We start from the raw sequence: 27,977 nt of genomic DNA, 5'->3' as shown, positions 1-27,977 counted from the left end.
CATATCCTGGACTAAATTCCCCATCCCCTTTGGCAGAACCTACCAGTACCAAGGGGTCACCAGCCAGCCTCCCCAGCACCCTTCCCTCGGCATCAAAATGCAGGCAACGGCAGCGATCGCTCCAGAGAGCCCCAACTCTGACTAAGCCATGATTCATCCTCCTTGCTTTTCTTTTTCTTTATTTTTTTTCCCCCTCTCTAAAGGAAACTTGGAGGGAAAAGACAAGTCACACGCACGCCTACATCCAGTGCAACACGGAGCATCTCCTCAGGATGTGGCATGGAGGGGACAGGAGGCATGATGCCCAGTGGGCTCTGCACGGTGCGGTCCAGCCCTGCACACACCAGCTCCTTGCACAGTTAAAATTTGGAGATGGTGGCTGGGAGCTGTTCATGCATCACTGTATAGATGCAGCCATACGTGTGCTCAGGTCAAGCTGCCCCGCCACAATTTCCAGCACAGCCTCAGTTTGCCAGCCCGGGACATGGGCACAGATAGTTCTCCCTTACCCTGGGAGGGAGGTTGCAAAAGTCAGGCAGCAGCTGCCCAAATTCTTGTTAGTGCATTAACAACACCCTCTTGCAACAGAGAAAGTAATTCTGCTGGGCTGACTGAGGGGTGTTTATACCCTTAGTTAAAAAACAAAAGACCAACAACCCCAAACTACTATACTTTGCACTTCCAAAAAAAAAAAAAATCAGTGGGCTCCTGGGAGAAGCCAAGAAAGTTGTCTCCTATGTATTGAGGGAATTGGGAGCTTTCAAAAAGGTCAGGGGGGAAACCAAGTGGCTGCCCTCTCCTCTCACCGCTGGATGCTGAGCTGTTTTCCCTGCGGATGGCACTTTCCCTGGAGGCACTCGAAGTCTGCAAAAGCTGCTGAGGGTCAGGGTCCTGGTGGGGAGGGTTTTGCAAAGGCTGATAAAAAATGTTTGGGTTTGGAGAGGCAGCTGGAGTTCATGGTCCTTTGTGTCTGCACACAATCGTCTCCCTTCCCCTCGCCCCTCACAGGTATTTCAGTTACAAGAATAAATCAATCAGCAAAGTGTGAACTGTACCTACATCATCGGGATATCACCGCTCCCTCTCCTTATCTCACCCTCTCCCTCATCCTGCCAAGCCCGGCTGCCCAGGGGACTGCAACAAGCTCCTGCAAACCATCGGGATGTTTCTGCCATGGAAAAGAGCTTTTTCTCTTCTCTCCTTTTAACGAGATGTTTTTTCCTTCCTTATTTCTTGACTTTCACACACACACACACCCCCGCCCTTGCAATCTCACACTCCTTTTCCTCCTCAACAGTACCAAACCTACAGCATCAACCCCACTGCTGGCCAAAGAGGAACAGAAATTGCGCAAAACCATTTCTTCCCAGTATTATTGCAAGGCAGGGTTTCCCGCAGCGATGATGGGATGCTGCTCAGCACGGCACTTGCAGTCCCCTACCCTGAAACCAGAGGAGAGCTCCCGATTGACATCTCTCCGGTCTGCAGCTGGGAGAGCTGGTCGCTGCCTGGGATGCAGGATGGGGGCAAGGCAGGGAACACCGTGTGCTCAGGGCTGCCTTTGAGCTGTGCCTTGCTTCACCCACCCGTGCAAACGCCCCTTCCCCCTGCCGGGGACAAGCCGTCCAGTTTTTGAGACTATTGCACTCCCTAACTGGACTTGATGTGCTCACAAAACGTCTTCCTTCCCCATCTGCAAGCAACACAGCAAGCTGCTAACAGCAGCTGAACGCCGAAATACCAGCAGAGCAAGCGCTCAGGGCTGGCACCCGCATGCCTTGGGTGCAGCTTTCCTTAAAACCAGCTGCAAGCGAGAAGGGGAAAACTCAAAGGGGTTCAGGTGCCGATGCTGAGGAGCAAGTGCTTAGCCTGAGAGGGGGAAATCCCCGCCGAGGCACAGGGCATTGCTCAGCCCCGGTTAAACATCGCACAGGGAGCTGAGCTTGCATTTCTTGGCAGCCAAGAGGCAGGAAAAGCCACACAGGGTTGCAGAAATGCACGGGGCCACTGTTCCCAACGCTCGAGCAACAAGCAGCAAAAATCAGCTCTTGTGCACATGACCTGGCTTGCAACGACGGGTGATACCCAGGCAGTAAAAAAAACCAACATCATTTCACTGGCCAGTGGCAAAAAAAGGGGTTCCCTATAGTTTTCTTTAAGTATTCAAGAGATTCAGGCTTGGGGACCTGCTTGCTCCTGCTCAGCCCTGTGCTCTGAGCTCCCCTGGGTGCTGGCACCGTCACGCTTGATGCAACGCAGAAACTTTTTCAGGGATGCTAAATTCTGCCTGAAGTCAGCCCTCTGTCATGCTACACCATCAGCTTTGCTAAAAGGGATTTATTTTCTTCAGTTCCTTTTCATTTAGGAGCCCTTCAAGCAGGAGGATGAGGGTCCAAACCTAGATTCTTCTGAGCTGTCTGATTAGTGCCCTAACTATTGAGGTTTGGCTATAATCGGGTGAGTTGAAGCTGGATGGGAAAGGAGACAGGAGAGTTGCAAACACATTGCCTGGCTGTGACAGATTTAAGGAAGAAGGAAGGGTAAGAGCCTGGATTTCATCTCGATTCCCCAGATCAGAAGCAAAATCACTCAAGGATCCCTCCATTGTCCCCAGAGAGAGGTGGGTGCTCCCAGCTCTGCTCAGGTCTTGGAGGGTCCCTGGGAAGACCCAGTAAAGTTCAAGGAAGCAGATGGGTGTCCATAGTCAGGCCTGATGATCCCAAAGGAGTGTCCCAGACCAATGTTCTAATTTAAAATCCCAGGAAAGGAGTTTCATCTGTAATTTTTGAGAATTACATCCTGTCATTCTCAAAAAAAAAAAAAATTGGAAATAACGTTCTGAACCTGCAACACCCATTGGAGCAGGGCTGTTTCTCAAGGCTGGCAGGTCTGCTCAGAAATAGGTCCAGGAGGATTGAGCAATGTCCTGTGAAAGTTCCTGACCTTACAAGACTAGTGCAAAACAAAACTCACCCCATAAATGGGCTAAATCATAAAGATAATTGACTCCACAGGTTGTGGAGAGAAATATGGGTTTTTACAAGTGGTTTGAGGGGAATGAGACGGCAAGGGGTTGGGGATATTCCAGTCTCAGGAACTGGATACTGATCCTCCTTGAAATGAAATCTGGCTGCAAAAATTCAGGCTTGGTCCCAACAGAAAGGATCAAAGGCTACGGATCAGCCAGAGTGCCAAAATTCAGGTTTTGGCACTGTCAGTGATGCTGGGAAGTCAACATCCACATGAGCCTGACACTGGGATGTGCCTCCTACTCGCAGGTAGTATTAGTTACATCAGAGGAACACCTCCCTGCTTGCCCTGTGATTTTAGGGTGTGAAATTCCCCACTGAAAGTCGTGGCATTGATTTAGGGTGTAAATCCCCAAGGTGTTAAACTTGACTTTAGGTTACCTTGTCCCGATGCCACAACCATTTGTGACAATGCAATGCACCGATCCAGCACAAAAGCCCTGTCGGTTTGGAAGATAAGTGTTTTTATGGGGTTACTGTGTCCCAGCTGCCAGATCAGATATTACCTGCCCTGCTGCTGCCAGCGTAAACCTGGCATATGTTACCATAGTGCCTTCTCCGGGTAAATCAGCAGGAATGCAGCCATGTGCTCACACCTGATCCGGATATAATTTAGGACTGTTGGGGCTTAACCCCAGCCGGCAGGTCAGCCCCACGCAGCCACTCGCTCCCTCCGGTGGGATGGGAGAGAGAATCAGGAGGGTAAAAGTGAGAAAACTCGTGGGTTGAGATGAAGACAGTTTAATAGGCAAAGCACAAGCCACGCACACAAGAAAGCAAAGCAAGGAGTTCATTCACCACTTCCCATGGGCAGGCAGGTGCTCAGCCATCCCCAGGAGAGCAGGGCTCCATCACGTGTGGTGGTGACTTGGGAAGACAAACGCCATCACTCCAAACACGCATACCCCCTTCCTTCTTCTTCCCCCAGCTTTACCTGCTGAGCATCATCCTTAGGGTATCCCTTGGATCCCTTGGATCAGCTGGGGTCAGCTGTCCTGGCTGTCCCCTCCCAGCTCCTTGTGCCCCCCGCAGCCTACTCGCTGGTGGTGGGAGGTGACTGGCAAAGTCCTGTACTCTGTGTCAGCACTGCTCAGCAATAAGAAAAAAATCCCTGTTTCCAGCACAAACCCAAAACGCAGCCCCAGATGAACTACTAAGAAGAAAATTAACTCTGCCCCGGCCAAAACCAGCACAGCACTGCAAAGTGCTGCAGCAATTTGGAGATCCTGTGGGAAGCAGTTAACATCCCAGCCCTCCCCTAAGCACAGATTGTTATAGGAACTATTTCCATGGTGGTGCCCAACGGTTGAAGTCGTTTGTGTTCATGAAGAGCTTAATTCCCAGCCCAGCCATGCGTTTGGGATGCAGCTCCCCAGGTCTCCTGCCTGCGGGGCTGCAGCGATGGATGTGAAACCCCCTAGGGATGAGCCCATTCAACCCATTGCAGGTGGGAGATGGTCACCCTCCGGAAATCACAGCCTGTCATTATCCCATGGACTTTGCTATTGAACTATGTCCTAACGTCTTATTAACACCCACCTTTCATTAAGAGCCTGGATCGTTATCTCAGCATTGCTGGTTATTAGATCAAACAATGACAAAGGCTGTGGCCTTTCATTCTGGGGCTGACTCACCTCCTGATGTAACAAGCCCAGGCCAGTGGCAACCTCAGCATCACCATGGTGACCAAGAGGCTTCTGAAGAGATGCAGGCAATGATGTCATGAAGCCAGAGACCCGAGAGATGCTGGGCAATCTCTTCAAAGTAATGCAAAAAGCTACAACGTAAAGCTCTTGGGAAGGAACCGTGGTGCTTTCTGTGCCTGCTGACCAAGGAGGAGGTGCCTGTAGGCAGCGGCATGCACCTGGTTAATCACAGCCTAGGAAAAAGGGTAGGTTTTAATCCCTGCTGTCCACCTCTGCTAATACCACTTTGGGTCCCGATACGGGGACTTTTGATCATGGGGTAATAAAGCATTGTCCTACGAAGCAGCATCCCAGGATGATCTGCAATGCCTTGGAGGCTCAGATGGAAACATTCCTGGAGGGATGCTGCACAGGGAGGAGGCATTGCAGCCCTGCTCGGCTCCTGCTGTGTCTGCCTCCATCCACAGCGAAGCTGTGGGTCCTATTTGGGAAGGATTTATGTCATTTTGGGTGTCTACAAGGGACTCATCACCTTTGATCATTTCTACCATCTGCGGAGAAAAATGGGCACTCCCAGAGCAATTCACTTGCCCTGCTGTGGCTATTGAGTGTAAATCCTGGAGGTGTTTGTAACCTGTGAGTACAGAGGGACCCCTTAGCGCAGTCTCTGTCCAAAGCCACCCAACACACATCTCGGTGCGCTCCAGCATGAGGTGACCCAAAACACAATTCCTTGTTCAATCCGGAGAACCCATGATGGGGAGGAAGAGTAAAGATTTGATGAGGAGATGCATTTCGAAACCACGTACGTGCTGCGGATCCTTCCACCCACTCCCTTGTGAACACGTCTGCCATATCAACAACCTGCTCGTCCCTGATTCCTCGCAGGGCTGGGGTCATACAGGCAATGGCAGGTGATGGTTGCCCAACAGTGTCCTACGCGCCTCAACTCTGGCCAAGAAGAACCACTTTTGGGACCATCCACCACTCCTCAGGTTGAGCTGTTCCCTGGATCAGCCCCTCCAGGGGTTCACCTCTCCATTCAGCTGTTGGAAACCAGGCACCAAGAGGTAAGGTATAAGTGTCCCACTTCTCCACACTGTTGCCATGTGCTTTTAAACCTGAGACCTGCAGGGACTGTTGTCTGTGAAAGACAACTAAGGGAGAAAGGATATGGCCAATACACTGACATTTGGAATAGTAAGGTCCTGTCTGAGTTTCCTTATCTTTTGCTGGAACTCTCCACATTCAAAGCCTCCCTCAGGTAACCTTTCAGGTCTCCGATTTTCTAACAGCTCCCCTAACCGATTTTTGGAGCCAAATCACTGGAATCAGATTGCTGGAACGCAGAAGCTAAATTTCCTTATCCTTAGATTTTTTTCTGCTTGTAGGGCAAAGATTTTCATTTATCTAATTCCTAGCAGTTGTTTTCAATTCGTGCGTTTCAATTAATCTTTTCCACACCATGGAAACCTGGCTGGAAAAAAAAAAAGTCTGAAATTGTCCAAAAATATCTACAGAATTTGTTTCTTCTTTCCCCAACATTTTCCAATCAGACATGAAAAATATTAATGGGAAATTTCTCTGGAATTTTGGGACAAGCTGAAACAATATGGGGAGCTTGCTGCCAACATATTTTCTCAAATGCATTTAATTTTTCCGACCCGCAATGACAAGCTGTTAACAGTTCCTTGGAAAAAAAAAGAGAGAAAAAAAAAAAGAAAATTCAGCTGAATGTTTAGGTTTTTGCCCTGGAGTTGAACATACAGTAGCAAACCAGCGTATGGGTACCTGGCAGGTAGGGATCATGAGGGAAGATGCTGTGCTTCGTAGCACGAGGGAGTGCTCCAAACCAGCTGCTGTCACTCCAGCTGAGAGCCAGCACTGTAAGGTCATGGCACAGGTGGAAGCACATGTTGGCCATTGACCATGAATTGTCCCCACTGAATATGACGGAGACGGAGGAAAACCACTTTTGTTGCGTCTGCTTCAGTATTTCTGGCAACTCCAGTCATCAGGGAATCACAGCACAAACTCTTTGCCCCAAATAGGGTTAACGCTTTTCTTCTCACTCCTGAAAAAGCGAACAGATGACTCCAGGAGACAAGGGCTCACCCCACGTGTTCATCCCCACTGCGCCCACATGCCCCTCTGCACCATGCTGTGGGTCCATGCCTCTCCCTGCTTGCACCTCCACGGGCTGAGGCTGCAGAGGCCAGGTCGGAGCCAGGGGTCACATTTCCCACCCGGCTGTTTACCCGGCGCTCAGGCTGAATTAAAACAACTGTCGGAGTGGCCTGAGTCAACAAGAGATCTGACAGCCACCCGACTCCCAGGCGGGCTTTCCTGCCAACTTCCCAATAAAGAAAGAGAGCCGGACAGGGGCTCAAGGGACGACCTTCCTTCGCTTCATGTTGTGTGTTTATCACCCAGCTTGGATAGTCCCAGGCACCTATGTGATGGGCACCTTGTTCCCAGTGCTGGGTGAAGGTGTTTGTGATGCCTCATGGTTCAGGTGGGTGGTTGGGTCTCCTGACCTGTGCCTTGAGCCAACGGGAGCTCAGTCTGCACCCATCGGGGTGCTGAGACCCACAGAGGTTTGCACGGGCAGAATCCAGAGCATATCCCAAACCTGCCAGCTAGGCAAAAGCAGAGTTTTTCTGCAGTTGTGGCTAATGGGGATCCCACTAGTGTGGGTTTGGGGTGAAGGCAAGGCTGGTCAGAGGGTCACGGTAGCTGCAGCCCCCCATATCTGCAGGACATATTTTAAGCATGGATGCATTGCATGTCCCCTCACTGTCCTGCCTTAAACACAGGTGCTCATTCCAGAGCTGACCAGCTAAATACCCTTGAAAACCCATCTCATGCAGAGTCCGATCCAGCCCTCCACGCCTGGACAAGCACACGTGCAGGAGCACACGCAACCACCTCAATCCCTGGCAGCCCCATGCCACTGCTGCCTTCAGATGCTACTCAAAAATCTGGTCCTTTCACATTCAGACAGAGTCAGTCATTGATGAAAGGGGGTGAGTAAGACTCATCCCACATTACCTTGTCTCGTCTTGTTTGCAGCTGGGCCGTTAGCTGCCAGGGCCACACAACCCTGTCGCTGCAAGCACGGCATGGAAGGACATCCAAAGCCAAGCCAGAAAAGGCAACCTCAGGTTTTTCAAACTTTGGACTGTTAAAGCAACACCTGAAAAAGACCCCCTTCCTACCCTCATGTCCTCCACTGAGAAGCTGCCCAAACTGCTGCCATTGCAACAGCCATAAACCATTTAATAATTTATTAAGATGCTCTCCTATTCATGGCACAACATGTTTGACTTGGGTTAGTTTCTGAACAGCTCAGCTGCACCCAGAATTCATGAAGATAAAAAAATGGAGAGGGCAAACACAGCAGCAACCAGGGGCAATTTGATGTTTAAAAGAACTGAAGGCTTTGCTGGTTGTGTTCCCCCATGCACATGTACTTCACAGCTGGTAGGAGGTGAAAAGCCATTCCCTGCCTTTGGCAAATCAACCTTGGAGAAACAAACAAACACAAAAGTCACTGCTGGCAGGTGCCTCTTCTGTCTCGACTTGTCCTGCTTGGGATGGTTCAACAATATGGAGATTTCAGTGGTGAAGCCATTTCTGAGTCCCTCTTCCCACCCCAAAACCTCATGCTCAGCTGTGAATGGGATCCAGTCCTCCAGCTGAGAAACAGACCCAGGCTGCGGAAAAAAAAAAACCCAAACAAAACCCACAACTTTTTTTCCCCCTTTTTTATTTTAAATTTTTGCAAAGGGAGTGTTGTTTCACAAGCACAGATCCATCCCTGGAGCACTAGTGTTGATACAAAGCAGGGCAGCATCCCATGATGCTGGGGGTGGAGGTGCTTCATCAGGCTGCCCAAGCCCAAATCACAGCCTCAGATGCCTCCTCCTGTTCCTGTTAGAAATGCCTTGCTAATAAGGAGGATTTCTGAGAAAATAAAAAAAACAAGGAAAAAATCCAAATTTCTGCGCCAGGCATGCTGGAGTCTCCTATTGGCAGCAAGGTGGGATGCTTGCCTGGGTCACAGATGGGATGAAGGGACAAGTTTCCTCCAAATAAATTTATATTAGTGACTAAGGAGCCTTTATTCTCCACTTGTGCAGGATAACCTGGTAGTGTCTGTTTGCATATTTAGGGGCAGAATAATTCAGTCTCCCAGGCACAGAAACCAGCACCGCAGCTCTGCCACTCGCTCAGTCCTTGCCTTCAGGCCCATGAGCAGAACACACGCAGTGCAACCCATCCTCCTGCTTATCCCTCAGCAGAAGCAGCGGGAGCATCCTGGCTCCAGAGAAACCAAAACCGGAAAGTCACATCCCTCCTTGGGGCATGTGGCCAGATCTGCGTGCAGGAGGCAAGACTCCCAATTTTTCTCCCAGTACCACTGGGAGAAAAACACCTCCAGTCCCTGCACGTTATCTCTGCTGTTTACCAGGCTCAGCTGTTCTCCAGGTTTCCTGGAAATTACCAGAAAGCCCAGCAGCCCCCCAGCATTGGCAATAGCTTGCTCATGCCCCTTTCGCATGTCTCCGGAGGAGGCTGCAGCTGCTGGGAGGGAGGGTGGCGGTGCTGGGTGACAGCGCTGGGTGACAGCGAGGTCAGGAGAGCAAAGCCCAGCATCGTTCCCTCCCTGTGTGCATGTGAACGGGGCATGCACAGCCCGTGCGGCTTCCCGGGGTTGGCACGTGCTCCGGCAACCCCACGTCCCCGCTGTCATGGGCTCCCGCCAGCGGCTGGGTGCCAGCACGCCATGCACGGCCAAAAAAATCATAAATAAATGGGTAAACAAGTTCACCTTGCTGCCCTGCAAAAGGCTCTCCCTGCGTCAGGCTGGGCAAACAAGCTGCAGAGCTGACAGCCGAGGCGTCAGAGAGGGGAATAAATCAGGATGGCTGAAGGGTTGCAGCCATCTAACACCAGCCCAGCCGTGTCCCTGCCAAGACGTCGGCTGCTGGCCCTGTCAGGAGAGCCCGAAGTGGGGCTGGGGCTGCGCAAGAATGTGGCAGCACCTACTTTTCCCAGTTCATTTACCATCATCCCTTCCCCAGCCCCCAAGCAGCATCCTTTCTCCCCGAGCCATTTCACAGGGAGACATTTCTCTGCCTCAGCCTCCCCACCCTGTCCTCAAATAACCTATTCCAGGACTGCGCAAAGCTTTGCCCTATTTCCAAGCCAAATCTCTGCAGGTGGGGCTTTAACACCCTGCTCCTACCCACACGGGTTGATTTTGAAGCTCTGGACCAGCGACACACCAAAACATACCAGCATGGGGGACAGGCTACAGGATGCTCCAGCATAGCCAGGTTTGATGCAGAGTGGATAAAAGCAGCTAAAGCCACAATCGCTGCTACCTCCAGCCTATCGCCGCACCCCCCCCCGTGCCTCAGTTTCCCTTGCTTCAAGCGATAAGGCTGGAAACCATCCAATGAGGGCTGAAGAACTGGGGAGAGAGGGAATAACAAAGTCTCAGCAGCCAACTATGAACAATCAACATGATGCCCCTGGAGAAAAAGAAGTAATGGAAAACCAATAAAAAAAGCCCAATTCCAGGGTGTTTTAGCAGGAGGTTAGGTTTTCTAGTTCCTCAGCACCAGGGAAGGGCACATCTCACCCCACACTCTGTGCTTTTGGGAAGAGGTTTATTCTAGGATGGGACGGCGTGGCCAGTACCAATGAGGTGTTTCGAACAAGATATTTGGCAGAGCACAAAATGAGAGCAATTTTGTGCTCCAGGAAGGAGAAAACCAGGGTGGAAAAAGCTTTAAGTCTGAAAAAGGATGCTATGAAGAAAATAATGGCTTCCTTTATAGCAACGAATATTAGGGGAAGCCTAGCACCTCTTGGGAGGGCAAGGAATCCCCCAGGGAAAAAACACAAGGGAAACCTAAAAACACTTGTGTGGGTTTGATCTTGACTCCCAGCTCAAGCTTGTCCCCCATCTTCCCATCTTCTTTTTTTTCAGCCTTAAAACGTGGTTATGCAGGGGAAGAACAAGCGGGGTGCCCTGCAAGACAGTCATGCCTGTGTCTGCGTGTGTGCACGCACGCACCAGGCAAACAGGGATCATGCCTCGCCGGCTGCTGGTTTTGAAATCCTCCCACGTCCCTCCATGAAAAACCCGTGGTCATCTGATTTAAAGCCTTTGGAGTCATTTTATGCCGAGATGAATTTCTCCATCTTGAGGGTGTGTTAGGGAAGGGTTCAGCATGCCAGCCAGCCTGCCAGCACGGGCTTCTGATGGCAAAGGGAATGTCAGAGATGGTGGGGTACCTGGTGGAGAAGTGGCCTGGGGGTTGTTGTTGGTGTGATCTGAGTGCTGGGGTGAAGCCCAAGCCCATGCTGAGCTTCCTAGGGAGAGGCTGGACCATTTTCCATGGGCCAAACCCAAGCCAAGCCCAGCCAGCTGGGCTTTTCCAATGTAACATGGCCACTGAACCTGGTCTTCAGCTGGTGGCATGGATAGAAAGCACTGGGGTCATGATGACGCCTGTTCACCATGTAAATACAGTAGAGTTCTTTTCCATCCATGCAGGAGGGAGGCAGAACACCTGAGGGGGGGCGTTTCCAGCATCCCAGGTTGCTTGGTGGGTTGCTGGCCCTGGGAAGGCAGGTTACAGGCATGCCTGCCTGCTCCCAGGTTGAGATGAGGATATGCTATCAGCGACCGCATCTTTATGTGGTTTCAATTCCCAGACTCAGGAAGTCTGAGAGGCAGTAACAACCCATATCTCCTCACTGGATGGTTTCTCTGGAGGGATCAGGGTGCAGAGCAGGTCCCAAAAGCCCCCACTGGACCTTAGCACTCCCCCATGGGGAGCTGCACACCCTTTACAAGCCTCTTACAACACTTTTGAGTCACGTGGCAGTTCCACCTCCAGCTGGTGGCATTGAGGGATGTCCCACCTACCCATCACAGCCTGGCATGTCCTCCGCGGCACTAATGCCACGAGGTGTGTTGGGCTTTGCTACTTGGTTGTGCACCACCCCATGAGCACCAACAGGAACACAACCACCAGGCACAGTGACTCCTCCTCACACCCATGAAAAGCTCTCCATGAGTGGTCATAAATGCTAAAGAAAGTGTAATGTCAAAGAGACAGTGGAAAGGTCACGCTCACCAAGTATTTTCTTGGAGCTGCAGGGAGCAGGGACGTGCTGGGACAGGTGTGATGTGGGGACAGACACCTGCTCCTTTGGGTCATTTACTCATGTTTCACTCCAGAGAGCAGTGAGGCGAAAGGGAATGAAACAAAACCAAAAGCCAGAAGGAAAAAACCCTGGCATGAAACGCTGACCAAGGGGCAAAGCAGGACACAAAGGGTTTTCCAGCCTTCCAGGAAAGGTCCTCATTGAAAATAAGGTGCTGGTTTGACTGAGGCACGAGCCGGTGAGCCAGGAGAGCTAGGGCCAGCTCTGCTGCATGTTTCCTCGCTGCCCTTTGAGCAGGTGGCTGCGAGCAGACACGCACACCGTCACCGTCACCGGGACAGCCCCCGTGGGGAGCTGCAGCAGGCAGAACCCCTCCACCCTGCCCCAGCAGCTGCCAGCTCCCTGCTTGGCTTCTCCCTATCAGATGCGTCACTCATCAGTGCTTATAAATCCTCCTTGGCACTGGATAAAAAGTTTTCCGGGGCTGCCAAGGAATCACAACATCAAGGGGTGGTGGGGAACATGACCAGCAAACACACAGCATGTGGATTTGCAGGGCATTGCCAGCAAGCCAGCAAGCATCCCAAAGTGACAAAATTATCCCTTTTAACACCAAAAAGCTGCAGAAAGGCAAATCTCTTCCCTTAGCTGTAATCGCTCTGTAAAAGCAGATTGTTTGCCATCAGAGGGTGTTATCATCTGACTATCTGCAGGACTTGTGATATCAAGGAAGCTTGATAAAAAAGGGAACACGCAGCAGAAATAACAACACTGGGATGTGACATGGTCTTGCCCTTTCCTTCCTGCTGATGTGTGAAAGACACCTCTGCTTCTGCTAACAAGGGTGTCCTTGATCACAGTAAGCAGGAATGAAACCAGAAGACATCGTAACTTCTGCAAACAGAAAGCAAAAAGGCCTAACAAAGAGCAATATAGTTATAATGGTTGGGCTGTCTACCTGCTCCTCCCACGACACAACTAGAAATTGCAGTCCTGGGTGGCAGAAATCACCTCCACCACGTCACCCCCACCAGGGCATTTCTTCTGTCAAAACAACCCCTGTTATCAGCCTCCCCGCTGTGTAACAACTGCTGTCACAGCTGAACAGGAGCTGCTCACAGGGGGTTGTTCTGATGGCTACTGGCAGAGAGGAGCCAGGGGAGGGTGGACAGCAGCAGGGCTTTGTGCAGGTCCACCAGGTGCTCTGCTGCACCCAGTGTCATGGACATGGCAAACCTCCATGCAGACAAGCACCCCATGGTGGCTGGGATATGGTGGGTGAGGGACATCCAACACAACACATCTGCAGTGGGGTCAGTAGATGTGACACACAGTGAGGTTTCTGTAGAGCAGCTCGGCGCCTTACAAGCATCCCAAGGGCTGGATTTGGGCGTTGCTGTTACAGTCTCCAAGATCTCCGAAAAACTTGGTTGACGGTGAATCAGTCCTTATGGAGGTAGGTGTGATGTGGGGAAGAAGGACCCTGGGAAAATTAGGGATGGTTTTTCAAACCTGCTGCTCCCCTCTACATGGTGGGTGCTCAGCTCCTCCAGCCCTTTGCTAGCCCTGAGGTAGTATTCATCTCAGCTGCATACTGCCACCGTGGAGCCAAGTGTCTGGCTCTCCTTGTGGTCAATAGCAATGGGAGAGGCTGCCACTGGGGCTGCTGAGCCCGTCCATCGTCAAAGCATCCTCCTCTGGGCCTGCCTGTACATTGCCTCTTGGGAGCACCTGGGCACCTGGCTTGCGCTGTACACCTCAGTGCAGAGGGCTAAGGAAGGTGAGAGTCACCTCATCCCACGTGACATATGCAAGAATGCCCACCAGATTGTTCTCAGCCTGGAAAGAGATGTTTAATCAAACTCATGTGTGCGGCAACCATGAGGCACCGCTTGCTTTTCCACTCCCAGCCCAGAGAGGAAGGACAGACATCAGGTTTCAGCCACAGACCCCTCAGGAGCTCCCTGACCCTTGTGCTTGTGCTTTTTCCAGCGTCCCTCCTTTTGCCTCTGCAAGCTGTGGCGGCTCCTCCAGATGCTGCACAGGATCCCAGCACTGGTCCACCATGCCCATGGCTTTTCTAATCTCCACCTTGCTCTGAGTTCTTTTTGTTTATCCTGCAAAGACAGCATGCTCAGCACAGTTGGCCACAGCTGTCCGAGCTGTCTCTGCTTGGGGTTGTGCCGGTGTTGCAGAACTACAGCCGATGTCCATGGCAGCAGAGCTCCTTGGCAGGAACACAGCGTCCACCATCACCTCTCCAAACCACAGCCCACATCCACCTCAGCCACCAGCATGATCCTCCTTGGCAGTCCCAGAGAGGACCATCAACAGACAGAATGAACGCCAACCACTCCAGAATCTGCCCCTCCATCAAGCAGGGCCCCGACTCCCCTTTCTCTCCCAATTCAAGCCGTGCATCACCACGCAGGACCCTGTGCACACACCAGCCCAGCAGTAACTTGCCCTGGTGACCAGTGATCCAAACAGCACACAGTGCGTCCCCCGTCCACAGCTCGAAGCCGACCTATACCTTTATATATGCCCATGAATAATACATTAATGGTGTCATGCATCTTTTTTTTTTCAGCTGGGAAGCACCTTGCACCACGCATCTGCCATGCCCTTGCCAACTTGCTAATTAATGGTTGTACCAATAGCCTGGGAAGCCAGTTGCTCCCAGCATCATGCGTTTGATCTGTGCTCACTGGCTTCCAGGCTTATCTCCAGCTCCTTCCCAGCCAGCCACACCACTGGGGATTTCATTTGTCCTTTGACAAATGACAAACGTCCCACTCGCTGGCAATATCCTGGCTGCTTATCACCTGCACGCTCCCAGGCCTCCTCGCGTCAGCTGCAGTAATTAAATAATTTTTCAGGCGGGGCAAAGGGCATTTTAGGTGAGAGCTCCCACCACCTCCTGCCAGCAGAGCTGCAGCCACAGACAGGGCTTTGCAGGGCAATGGCAGTGCTTGGGGATCAGGGCTTTCTCCAGTGCTCCCAGCTGATGCAGCGATGCTGGTAAGAAATTAATTCCTGCCCTCAGCTCATTCCTTCTAGCTGTCCTTGAGCATTCCTGCTAGAAATACCGTTCTTTAACGTCTGAAACTGCCAAATGCCCTTAAGGTCGGCTAAGTGGCAACTGTTGTACAGACATGAAGTGCAGATCCTGGGGCAATGCCACTGGTTACAGTGCCCAGAGAGAAAGGAGGCAGGACAGAGCCAAGGCAACGAGGATTTAGCACAGTCTTGCCCGGAAGACCCAGGCAAGTGGTGCCAAAGCTGCAAGCAGTGAGAAACCAGCAGAGCTAGGGGTCGAGTTAACATTTTACTCTGCAGGATACTCCGTTTACACACTCAGGGGTGTGCAAAGACAGCTTAGGGCCTCCCAAACTCACACCTCAAAGTCTCCCTGTGCCTCAGGCTACCTGGGCAGAGCCTCTTCTTTGCACCCTGGATCTGGGTGGCAGTGAGCAAGCCCTGGGGGGAGAGGCTGTTCCCAAAAGGCTTCCACAGGAGAGGCTCAGCCTCCTTGCTGAGCTGGCTGGAGTTCCCCTTTTCCTCTGGAAGGACCAGGCATGTATCCCAATTCCAGCCAGGCCGAGGACAAGGTCAAGCAAAATTCAGCAAGGATTTTTATGCACCAGGTTGAACTACAGGGAAAATGTCTTCATGCCTGACTCCTGCAAACTAAGGATGTGCATGGCTTGCTCTGGGAAGCTTTGGAAGGGCAGACAGAAGGCCGTGCTCTGCACAACCCTCCTGCCTGATGGTTTGTAGTTGTGCCCATCGGAAGCCCAGGCAGCCCAGCTGCAGCCACCGAGCAGTGGTCTAGGCAGGCCTGGTGACAAGGGGTCCCACCAGCCCAATGCAATGCTCTCATCTGGTGTTACAGACTGCAGCCAGGTCTTACAGACAGCCTCTGCAAGTATTGTCATGGCCAAACGCATGCAGGTTTGTTCTAGTCTGAGTCTTATGATCTCCATCTGCAAGAAGAAGGGGTCCTTGGGGGGTCTCCACTATGAGCTGAGCATGCACATGCACAGGCAAAGGGCAAAATCCATCCACACTGGCCTCTCTGTCACATCGGATTTTCCCAAGGTGGAGTTGCAAGTTGATGCAAGGAGCTGCTGGCAGCTGCTCTGGCATTTCAAGGTTGACCTCTAGAGGAAGTTTGTAGACAAGCTGTGGCTGCGAGGGTGACACAAAGGTTGCAGAACTGGATTGCTCATAGCGAGGTCCCAAGGACTGGCAGGTTAGCTGTGCCCCAAGTATCTAGTGGCGACCGCAAGCACGGTGCCCCAACAAATGTGTCCTCCCCAATTCAGGTGTGCTGGGCAGGACCACGTGGAAATGCATCCTCATTACTGCAAACCCACTGTGTGTCCCCATGTGCTGGAGACCTGCCTGTCATTTCTATCACTGGGATCCCTGCTGAGGCTGCAGCAGAGCCACTCGAGCTGCCTTCCAGCATGGGAAGCTCCCCCTGGCTCTCCGTGCCCACCCCCAAGGGCTCAGTGCTTTTAGAGCCTGACGCGTTCTCCTTTCCTCCAAACCACCCACCCCCCGGCATCACTCCTTCTGCTCTAAACAAATCTGCTTATCACCTAAAATTAAGTCAAGACCTGAAGTCTGCTGCACTGTCAAGATGCGAGGGTGTGAACCACATCATGCTTCACTGAACCTTAAAAGGCAACATAAATCTCCATGCCTGAGATCACGAGCTCTGTGAACATCACTGCGGGCAAACTGCCGCACACCCAAAACATCCTCCCCAGAGCAGGGAGAGGTGAAAAAAACAAATCAACCTCTCTCTCCCAAATTTTCATTCCCTCCCTGTTGCACTTTCATGCCTTGCCAGCCTCAGTGTGTAACACTTCCACAGTGGTACCCTCTGGCCCTGCCCCAGTGCTGCCTGCCCCTGGCACGGCACCAGCTGCCCACTGGTCCAGGTCTGCTTTGGCAAAGCACCTGGGTTAGATGCTGAGCAGCATCTTCTCCCCATGTCCTTTCACATCCCAGCTTAACCCTGCCTCCCCTAGCTTTTGTGGCTCTTGGAGAAGACTTTTTCCCCTATGCTTCTCCTCCCAAAAGACCTGTGAGGAGAAGGAGCCACCATGAGCATTCTCGTTTGTGCCCTGCCATGCCTGCACTATGACACCCCCTTGGGATGAAGAGGAGGTGACATTAAGGGCCTCTGCTTTGCAGCAGCCCAGAGAGGATGGAAAACTCATCCATTACCCCTGTGCGGTAACACAGGAGCAGCCATCGGGGCTTTAGGTCTCATAGCTGGGTCCTCGCTGCCAAGCCAGGGGATGGCCAGGAGGGATTTCTGCCAGCTGCTGGGATGGAATTTTTGGGAAGAGATGGTTTGGGGTGCAGATCAGAGAGCACCATGGCATGAAAGAGGGTTGCCCAGGTGTGCTAACCCTCTCAAAAGCTGTTTCCCTGACGGGTCTCTCCTCCCAGGCTCCCAAAGGCACAGCTCCTCCAGCTGAGCATCTCCCAAGGGCCACCACAGATGCAGGCAGGTTGCCAGTTCTCAGCCTGCATCTCCCCAAACAATCCCCAGCAGCACCCCCCCCACCCAGAAACACCCCACTTCCTTCCCACCCTCAGCCCTTGCACCACCCAGAGCCCCTTACCCACCCCCGAGCAGGGAGGGACGAAAAAACCCACAGCCAAGGGAAAGCGGAGGGGGGACAGCTGCCATTTACAGCTGCATTTCTCCGCTCCCCCTCTCCGTGTCATTCCAGCATGGGGGTGCCCCCCATCGTCCCCCGACAGCCCAGCATGGGGGTGCCCCCCATCGTCCCCCGACAGCCCAGCATGGGGGTGCCCCCCATCCTCCCCCGACAGCCAGCAGCGCAGCGAAGCCGGGCACAGCTCCCTCCCCCAGCCCTGCCGGGAGGCACCGCCCGGGGCACGGCCCCCAGCCTTGCTCTCCCGGGTGCCCCCCGCACCCCCGGGGTGCTGCCCCCCCCCAGCCCCCCCCCCCCGCCCCCCAGCCCCTACCTTTGCGGAACGGCATGGGGCGGGGGGGGGCGGGGCTGCGCTGGGGCGCCGGGTGCCGCGGTGCCCGCGGCTTCCCCCTCACTTATATCTCTTGTGTTTCTTCTTTCTTTTCTGTTTTCTCCCTTCCTCCTCCTCCTCCTCCTTTTAGAAGGAAACGGACATATTTGGGCACAGCCCGGCAGAAACCCGCGTCATTCGGAGGCAGGCACTGCAGAAAGGAGGGAGTTCTTGCAATTTCGGAGGTTTTAACCCTTCGTTTCCCGGAGACAGCAGGGCTAGGAGGGAGGTGACAGGGACAGGACAAAGATGGGCGTAGGAAGGGGTGGAAGGCAGTGGGAACTGGTTGTTTGGTTTGGTTTGTGGTGGGTTTTTTGGAATGGCTGTGGGTGGGATGATGGGGTTTTGGCCTCCCGCATCACTGCCGATCTTCCGAGCTCAGCAGAGCACCGATCCCATCTTCTTTGCGGTGGTACTGGGCCAAGCTGGGAAAACACAACTGCTTCCAGCACCAGGGAGCTAGAAACTCAGATCCCCCTGCCCAGCGTCTGCCCTTGCACAGGCTGGACCATCCAAGGCCAAGGCACCTGGAGGTTCAGATCCTGCTGTGCTAACCCCCATGCTGAGGATGCACACCTCCCTGTCTCCTGGGAGCGCAGCAGGGACAGCCAGCGTGGGGCTGGGATGAGCTTTGAGCAGAGCCCAGAGTTTTGCAGTGTAATCAGGTCTGTGTGCCTTAATCTCTACCATTCAACCTGCAGCTCAGGTTGCAGCAGGAGGTGTAGGTGGAGCATTATCACCTGGGAGAGTTGTTTATTTTTACTGCCGTTCTTTACTTCCTCCTTGGAGGAAGAAAAAGGCACTGGCTTGGTGCTAGTTCAAGGGAAACTCCTTAAGCTATGCAGGACTGGACCCCGTCCTTCCATCTTGGTGGTTAACAGTGATACCATGAGCTCTCTGCTCCGTCTTTGCTCCCTGCAGAACTGTTCCTCCCTCCTGGAGTCACCAAGACCTTCCTCAAGCCACCCCTGTGCTGGTGACAGTGGTGGCATAAAGCCTCCCTGCCCGTCTACTGTGGGCTCCAGCCCCATCCAGACCACCATGATGCTCAAGGTGAGGACTCTTCACCTGCTCCAGTGCAGAGTCTGCCAGATCTGGCTTAACACCCCCTGGAGAAATATGTTTAAGCCAGTGGGTGAGGAGGAGGATTCCAAAAAATGCTCCCCAGGCTTTGTTATGAGAACTGTAACTCCAGCAAGGATGGCAGGAACATCAAAGTCTTATGTGGCATTGCTGCCTCTGCCCTGCTCTGGGCATGACGAATGCATGTGGAAATGTCCCTGAGCCTCAGAACCATGTGAGGGACAAAAGCATAGATTTGGTGGCATGAGCTGCTGGGCTTCCTTCCACCAACTGAAACCTTCCCTGGAGAACATGGCAGGACAGGCAAATAGGGCAGGCAACCATTTTCCTGGGGAAAAATCATTCAGAAATGGAATTTCCTAGGACATTTAGCAACCCTAAAGGACCACAGGCTGGCAAAATTCAAGGCAGCTGGGCAAGAGGTCTACGTGCTGCTGCCAGACATAGCCCGGCAGGTAAAGGAGAGTCCTTCTTCACTCCACGTGGCCCAGCATCCCATGAAGGACACCTCAGCCATGCCCGAGGCCAGGGTGGCAGGATGGCAACCTGCCTTTCATGGCATTTTCCAGCCGCAGCAACCATTGCTTTCCAGAGGCAGTTCAGCAAGCCCCAGTGCTATTCCACAGCCTGTGGAGCCCCCACCCCGTCCTTCAGGCTCCTTGACCCCTTGCCAGAGGCTGCTGAGCCCTGCTCCGGGCACAGGCGCTTGCACCGCGTGGCCCTGGCTGCTCCGTGCAGCCATCCCAGCACAGCTCACAGCTGAGCAACGGGGAGCAACTCAAGGGAGAGGGAGGAGAGCCTGGCGCTGCCCTGGCTTGCTTGGGGAGCCCGGGCGAGCAGAGCTGCACACAAGTGTCAGCATCTACCCCTCACGGTCCCTGTGCGGGATCCGGCCCTGGGCAGGCACCTCCTGCAAGGGTTGGTGGTTTGACCTAATGCTGCGTCTCCAGGCATGCGGGATCCACAGGGCATCGTGGAGGACATGCTGTCATCTTGCTGTTTAAAACATTTTCCCCTCCAGTTGCTGGTCTAATTCCCTGTCTACCCAGGAGCTCTGCTGATCCACCCTTGGCAGGAATGAGAGCCCAGCTCTAACCCAATGCTGTACTCTGGGAAAGAAACGATGTTCCTTGAAGCGATGAGCTTCCACATCTCTACAAAATATAAAATCAGATTTTTACAGTTTTATTGCCCAGGATAAATGATGGAATAGTCAGGGTATGAAGTGGCCTCTGGAGCCCCCCCAGCCCAGCCCCTGCTGAAGCAGCTCTCCCAGAGCGGGCTGCACACAGTCACGTCCAGGGGGTTCTGAATGTCCCCAGAGCAGGAGACCCCACAGCCTCTCTGGGCAGCCTGTTCCCCTGCTCTGGCACCCTCACGGTAAAGAAGTTCTCCCTCCTGTTCAGGTGGGGCTCCCTGTGCTGCAGCTTGTGCCCGTTGCCCCGTGCCCTGTCGCTGGGCACCCCTGACAAGGGCCTGGCCCCGTCCTCCTGACACTTGCCTGTGGCAATGAAGGCACGGACTTTGCAATGACGGTGAAGCAAAGACCTTAATTGTTAGTTAGTTACAGCTTTTATAAGTTTATACTCTGCACATGTGCTGCTAAAAGCTCTATTATTAGTCAAACTCTACTGTCCATGTGCCCAGCCTGCCCAGCCGCTGTTCACTGTAGGTGACTCTGCTGTTCACAGTCTCCTTATCTTCTAGAGATGAGATCACATTCCTCCTTTGTGTTTCCTCTGGGTTTCTTCTCATACTCCCTCAAAGTTATTTACTTCTTTGTTGCAGGATCACAGCTGCACATTATCAATGTCAAACCCACTGTCTGCATACTCTACACTCGCCCTTGAGATGTTTGTAGACACTGATAAGGTCCCCTCAGCTTTCTTCTCTCCAGCCAAAACAGGCCCAGCTCCCTCAGCCTCTCCTCATCCCGAAGATGCCCCAGCCCCCTCATCCTCTCCACAGCCTCTGCTGGCCCCTCTCCAGCAGTTCCCCATCTCTCCCGAACTGGGCAGCCCAACACTGGACCCAGCACTCCAGACGCGGCCTCACGGAGGCAGAGCAGAGGGGGAGGATCCCCTCCCTCGCCCTGCTGGCCATGCTCCTCCTCATGCCCCGCAGGGTCCCAGGGACCTTCTTGGCCACCAGGACACACTGCTGGCTCATGGGCAACTTGCTGCCCACCAGCACTCCCAGGTCCTTCTCCTTAGAGCTGCCCCCCAGCAGGTCACCCCCAGCCTGTGCTGGTGCACGGGGTTGCTCCAACAGAGGTGGAGGACCTTACACCTGCCTTTGTTAATGCGGATCAGCAGTTCATCTCTGGAAGATTATTTCTAGCACATGATTCCAGGGCTTGGCAAAAGAAACATAACGCAATACGCTCAGGGTTAGACCCAGTAATGAACTTGGGTGTCACGTCCATCAAAATCCATGTTTGGATGTTCTCGCCCAAATTTGCTATCCATAACATCCTGCTCAGTGCCTGTATAGCTTGGAAGGTGCCTAATTCCTTGGTTGGTTTTTTTTTTCTGCAACACTGATCTTTCCTGGACACTGTCAGTTCAGCTCCAAAACTTCCCAGTAAGAGCATCTCGTAGGTGCAATCAGGTCCTGTATCAGAGGCTGGTGGTTAAGGTCCCTGCTAAGGTCCCTGCTTCAGGGAGGCAGAGAGGCTTTGCCACCCCTTGGATGAAACAGGGCAAAGGCTTCAATAACCGCCGGGCAAGCACCCAGCCTTGGGGCAGGCAGGCGGAGGGAGGGCTGCGCCCTGGTGCTCCAGGCGTGCTTGGGGATTGAAGAGGTGCCTGTTCAGCAGTGAAGCACCTACTTCTCCCCTGCATCCCATGGACAAAATAAAGGCCATTCACCCAGGACCCAGCTACTCTTCTAAGCTCCAGCCAAAGCCATCACAGGAGTTGGAACATCTTGTTGCCTCATTCTCTATATTAGATGCTATTGTTTTTCACCCACAGAAGGCACCTCAGGCATCTAAGTAGTGCCAGGCAGTTTAAATAAACAGGGAAGCCTTCAAACATAGTCTGGGGATTTCTAGTGCACTAGGATTTTCATCCCTTACTCACTGTTCACCAGCATTCCTGTCTGGGGTCTAAGAAGAACAACATAAAAGTACTACCACTAATAATAATTAATAAAAAGAAGAAAAGAAAAACACTGAGAAGCAAGCTGGTCCCAAAACTAGGTTTAGACTAAACTAAACACAATGTGGTCTAGGACGGTGAAATGAGGACATGTCTCCTCTTGGCAGAGCACAAATGTTGGGCTGTGCAGTCATAGAGGGTGGCGGGTGGCTCAGCATCACCTGAGGTTTTTGGAACAGGTTGGGCAAACACGTTGGAAACAGTCTTAGCCAGCATTAATCCTGCCCTGGGGCTGAGGGATGGTCCAGATGGCTTCTTGAGATCTTCCCAAGTGCTGGTTTCCATGGGAGAGGCACTCAGAGCCGCAATGTTTGCCAGCACCTTTCCCAGCCATGTCCTGTAGGAAGCTGTCTCTGAAGGAAACAAAAGCAAAATTTAATGAGCATTAATATTTTAGGGGGGTTGTTTAGTTAGAACTGACCCATCAAAGAGTCCTTTTACCTTTCTCCCAGGTTTAAAACTTGTGTTTGGCTGAGATGCTGTGACTGCAGTCCTCAGCTTCATCCTTAACCCCAGAAACCCCCCTTTGGGCCAGATGGAGACTTGCCTTCCCCACCTTGCACGGGACCAGTAGGTGTGCACACCTCTGCATCTAGGGGCACTGGAGACGAGCTAAGCTGCTCAGCATTTCTGCACAGACCTAAGGAAGCAGAGACATCTTTAGCTATACAGGGAGGAATGGATCTGCGTATCAGTGATGCCCAGCCAGGAAATTGGTATTGAACTGACCTCCCTTTCCAGTTAGTGGTACAGCAAGATAATGGGTGCCAGCAGTCTGTGAGACAAGGGTGTCAGTGCTGTTCTTGGCTGGAGCCACGCAGTTGTTTCAGCCCAAGAATCAGTCACAGGGATCTCCTTCACTGCGAGGGTTGTACTCTACAAGCAAATGGTAATGCAGTCAGCTCATTTAAAATATTTATAACATTTTGAATGGCTTGCGTGGCACAAACCCAAGAAAGATGAGGGTGCTTGTAATTGCTGGCGCTGGGTATGTCATGGGACACACGATCGATCTGGCTTGCGTAATCCTGTTTTGTCCTTTTGAGTGCTCAGACAGGCTCTTAGCCTCACCCCCTGGGTTACAGGTTGCTTGAAGGTGCTGCTTTCCTGGGCAGCATCAGGCCCCTTATCCCACTGCTCAGCTGTTTTCTTGCTGAGCTGCTGCTGTTAGACACCTAAGCCAATCTCTCAAGGTTGCACTTCAGTGACCAGTCGTTGACCATCAGTGAGATGTTTATAGCCCTGAGGCTTCTCTTTTCAGCCCATGTCTGCGTTTTCAAGGCCTTTGCTAATCCTCCCACACTCTAGCAGCCAGAGACACGTGGTACCCAGCTCCTTTTCATCTGGCCAGCTCTCCCCACGTGTTGGTCACCAGCCTGATGCTTCAGCCTTGCAAATTTAGCAGACGGAAAAGTTGCGGAGAGGCTTGTGGCCTTTTGGTAGCAAGGGCAATACCGTTTCTGCTGGGAGAGTGGGCAGCACAACCAGGTCATTGGGGCTTAAGATGCCTGGGGACTGGGAACAATGAGCACACCGAGTACCCTGCAGCCTGACCTAGACAGATTACTTTTTGCTCACCTCTGGTATTAGAGCTGGCATCTTCCTATCACAAAGATTAGGTTATCTATAAAGGTGTTACAGCAAGATTGGATTAGAGATATGCAGGTCAAAGACTTAGGACCAGGTACTCTTGGTCCCTTGCACAGCTCCAGATCCTGGTCTCCCTTTTTGCGCAGTTATTATCTTTTGGGCTTGGAGAGAAAGAAGGAAAGGGACAGCATTTCACAGGGGTGATCTGCACGCAGTAATTACTGCAGCAGCACCACCCGCTGTCAGCTACACACCTTAGTGGCTTTTCTGCAGCTGCCAGCTCCAACTGGTTTCTAAATGTGATTTTGCTCTTCCTGTGCAGGCAGCTCTTTCTCCTCTCTCCATCGATTTCCATGGCTTTGAACTGCCACCACCTAGCACTGAAGAGAAAATGTCACATTTGGAGAAACATCTCCATCATTCTTCAGATGCATCCAGAGTGACAGATAACCAATTCTGTTTCACACAGTCCAGGCTTGGTCAGGCAAATCTTTGCCATGCCGTTAAAGCCTTTTTCTTAAAAAAAAATAATAAAGAAAATCAGAAAACAACCACCCCAATGTATGCATTGATTTTATTATGCCAACATCATTATTTGTTAATATAAAAACTGCTAGTAGCCTCAGGTTTCCAAGCTTTCATGTTTCACAAACTTTGCCAGCAAAAACACAGCAGGAAAACCAAAGATCATCAGGCTTTCCTCATGAATAAAGCAACCTGCTAGACTGAAATAAACCCAAGTAAAACACTTTGAAATGATCAGGTAGAAAGAAAAGTGAAGAAAGGGGGAGAAAATACATGACTAGCACATATGGTATTTTCAGGACTTAATGTCCTTATTAGCCCTAAATTCCTGTCTTCCTTGGAAGAACTGAGCCCTTGCAGGTGAACATGATACTTCTGGGAGAGCATCTGCAGAAGCAATTGCATTGTGTTATCTGGGATGGCGTGCAGAGCTTTAACTGGTGCGGTACAGGGAGGTGGGTGGGCTGCACGGTCCTGGGGCTTCCTCTGGAATTTGTGCTTGAAGCAAACGCCTAAACCCTGGTTTAAGTACACTTCGTTGCCATATAGATACTTCCCTGGAAAGGTCTTTAAATTTTGCTGGGTGAGGGCATCACCCCTCCTACAGAAAGACAAGTCATTGGGGATTGCTCCAGCCCATACCCTCTCCCAGTGACAACTCTGCATCGCTGCAATCACAGAAACCCAGCGCTTGCCTGAAGTGCCTTAAATGACACAAACCCCACCAGTTTTCTTTTCCCATCCTCACGAGAGGAGCAGGTGCTGGAGGAGCTTCATGTGTTTTGCTACTGTCATTTGAATTTTGGTTCACAGTTGCTATACAAGTTTTACAAGTTTGAAGCAGTGAAGTCCAAAAAAGCTACCCAGCTTTCTGCCTGCGGCAAACGGTGGAGAAATCTGTGATGAGTTGAAGACCTTTGTCTTGGCAGGACCATGCGGACTCCCGAGCTGTTGACTTGCTGCAAGCTCTCAACCAGAGGCCAGAGATCACGCCTTAAGAGATTGGGAGAGGAAAAACAACTCAAGGGCTATGAAGTGGCAAGATGCTTAAAAACTGCTTTGGAAAAAAACCCCACATTGTTCCTTCAGGAGAAATTAGAAGCAGGAGAGAAGCAAGAAAAGGGTTAGTCATCTTCCTGGGAAAAATCCTGTTTTCCATACAGGTGAGGGTGTCCTGGGCTTTAGGCATGTGCCACTTAAAGCATCCTTGCAAAATATCCAGCACCTGCTTTAGCCATCCCCAGCATTAGCTGCTTTATCTTGTAAAGAAACCAACTGTGGTGCTGGAGAGTGTGCGCTGGGAGATGGGCAGGCAAGCACCAGCCGTCAAGCCTGCCAAAGCAGGGCAGCGTGGTGTCGCAGGCTGAAAGCTTAGGGTGAGGGAACGCTGCTTGGACATCAGACATATGGCTGTGCTCTTAGATTTCTATACTAACAAGAGCAAAATGCAGCATGAATCCCCATGCTTTGGGATTTCTCTATCTCCTGATACTAAAAAGAAGAGGGAAAGAAAATAGCTGCGATCATGAGCTCAGCGGCGATCAGAAATCAGAGAAGGCAGTTATGAGAGGAAAAATCTGCAGAAGTATAGATGCTATCCCTTCTTCAACTAACTGCGATTGCAGCTTTTCCACCTCAACATCCAGCTTACGCCCATTCAGGGAGGACTTTGCTTACTGATACGGAAAGCTGTGGGCTTTCTCCTGTGTACGGAAAGCCAGGAGCAACACCCAGCCCCACCCAACATGGACAGCAAGATTGCTAAAGGAGCACAGCTCAGTACAGGATAGCATTTGTATTTATTGTCTGCTACTGCACAGTTCTGGGTAAGCTCTCAAGCACGGGCATATGGACAGGGACTTTGTCATCCCTCTCTCTCTCTCCAACATAAAAGTAGAAGACTTTAGGTTTGCCCAGCTTTTTTCCCAGCAGTTCGAAGTCCTGCAGACTTTACTGCATTTTCTCCTCCTTGCCACTGATTTTCTGAGTTGCATCTTAAGTGACACAAAAGATTTTTTTGCAGTAAATAGGAGGTAAGATCACCCTGGACGTTCAAGGCAGGCACCACATCTAACCCACTGACCTGAGAGAAAGGCAATCTCACCAACCTAAGTGCTCATTTAAAGAAAGTTTCAGATTTCACAGATCCTTTGGTGAGGAGAAAGGAGCAGCTACTCGTTTGTTGCTCCTGACACAAGACATATGTATGATTACATCTAGAGCTGCCCAGTGGTTAAGGCCCGTAGGCTCTGGAGCTGGCTGACGTTATAACCAACTCATGTAATTGTCAGGTTTTGCATCCTTGAAAAATCCTATCATCCTCTATGAGGCATGAAATGTCACTGCACTCCTCCGAGGAAAAGGTTCATTCTCAAGCCCACTCTGCAAGTGCATAAGAGGCATCGATGAGGGCCTTCCCACGAGATCTGCCTCCTCTCACACATAGACCAGTTATTCAACCCACACCTCAAAACACCCACACACCTCTCACGCATTACTCTGAGCACCAGCACGCCTACTTCCTTAGCTCAGCTGTCTCTTCAGAACACCGCAGCAAGCCGACAACCAGAAAAAGGAAAAGCAGGTGTATTTTTCCATTAAGCTAAACCCACCCGCCTGAAATGTGGTTCTGAGCCAAAAGAGGGCAGAGGTGATGTTCACGTATTAAACACACCGCCGAGCATCGTGCCTTCTGCCAGGAGCTGCCCGACCTCCTCCCGCTGGGCTTCGCCAAAGTCCCTTCTACAGCCATAACCGGAAGTCAGCAGTGGTGTGCGAGCAACGTTCTGCAGGAACTGCTTTGCTCTTCCACAGTCACACAGAACCGGGCTTGCAATATTGGTCCGGCAATATAAACATGGCACATTCATGTTTTAAGATAAGCTCTCCCCAAAAAGGCCTGGATCTGGTGTACAGGACTCAAGAGAAACCAGTGCTGTCTTGGACAGCAGGAACCTCTATTCACAGAGCAGATAAAAGGACCAGTCTGTATTTCTGCTGTCCTGTAGTCTCCACCATAGCCCGGAGGAACACACTGCCTCCTCCTGGTCGAGGGATTAGCCTAGCACTAACCTCAAAGCCTCGCATTTCTGAAAGTCCATGGGGGATTTCAAAGGAGAGCACAGGCCCTAAGGACATGAGAAAAATAGTGAAGTTTCACATAAACCAAACTGATTGGATGATAAAGGCTCTGGGATTGCTCCTCAACTAGAATACATCTTCAGCACCACAGGGCAAGAGGGAAGTTCTTTATTAGAAGTCTTGCCTATAGGATACACCAAAAAACCACCCAAGCCCAGGTGCTACCCTCAAACCCATCTATGAAAAACCCACCCCTTCCACAGCTCAGCATAGCAGAAAGCCAAATCTCCTGGCTGACATCCAGAATTTCACAAAAGCTCAATTCTTTCCTCTGCCACAGGGGTGAAGCCCCAACTGGGAGCTGACTGCCCCCAAGCAGTGGCTGGAGTCTGGCCAGCGGGTGGTTCCAGAAGCAGTGGTGTGACAACCCACCACAATGCCTGTCTCTCTTGAGACATCTCCTTCCATATAGAAATGCAAATGTAAGGTTTAGAAATCCAGACAGCACCTGAAAAACCACAGGAGTTTCCAGAGTAGCAAATAAACCCTCGAGCTGCAGACAGGCTGTACACTCTCACTGCTCAGCTGACAGCAAATTAACA

General features: G+C 51.8%; 1 protein-coding gene across 1 annotated transcript in view; it reads right to left on the bottom strand.

Moving 5' to 3' along the window:
• PFKFB3 (6-phosphofructo-2-kinase/fructose-2,6-biphosphatase 3) overlaps positions 1-18,009 on the bottom strand; it is a 43,304-nt gene extending 25,295 nt beyond the window's left edge. The window contains exon 1 of the mRNA XM_055711604.1: positions 17,879-18,009. Within this exon, the coding sequence (XP_055567579.1) occupies positions 17,879-17,894 (16 nt within the window). The 5' untranslated portion in view covers positions 17,895-18,009. The remainder of the gene's footprint in view (positions 1-17,878) is intronic.
• Between the last annotated feature and the right edge of the window lie 9,968 nt (positions 18,010-27,977).

Source organism: Falco cherrug, chromosome 5 (genome assembly GCF_023634085.1).
Source record: "Falco cherrug isolate bFalChe1 chromosome 5, bFalChe1.pri, whole genome shotgun sequence".
Lineage (NCBI taxonomy): Eukaryota > Metazoa > Chordata > Aves > Falconiformes > Falconidae > Falco > Falco cherrug.
Note: the sequence above shows the minus strand (reverse complement) of the source record. Positions and strands in the feature narration are given on the sequence as shown.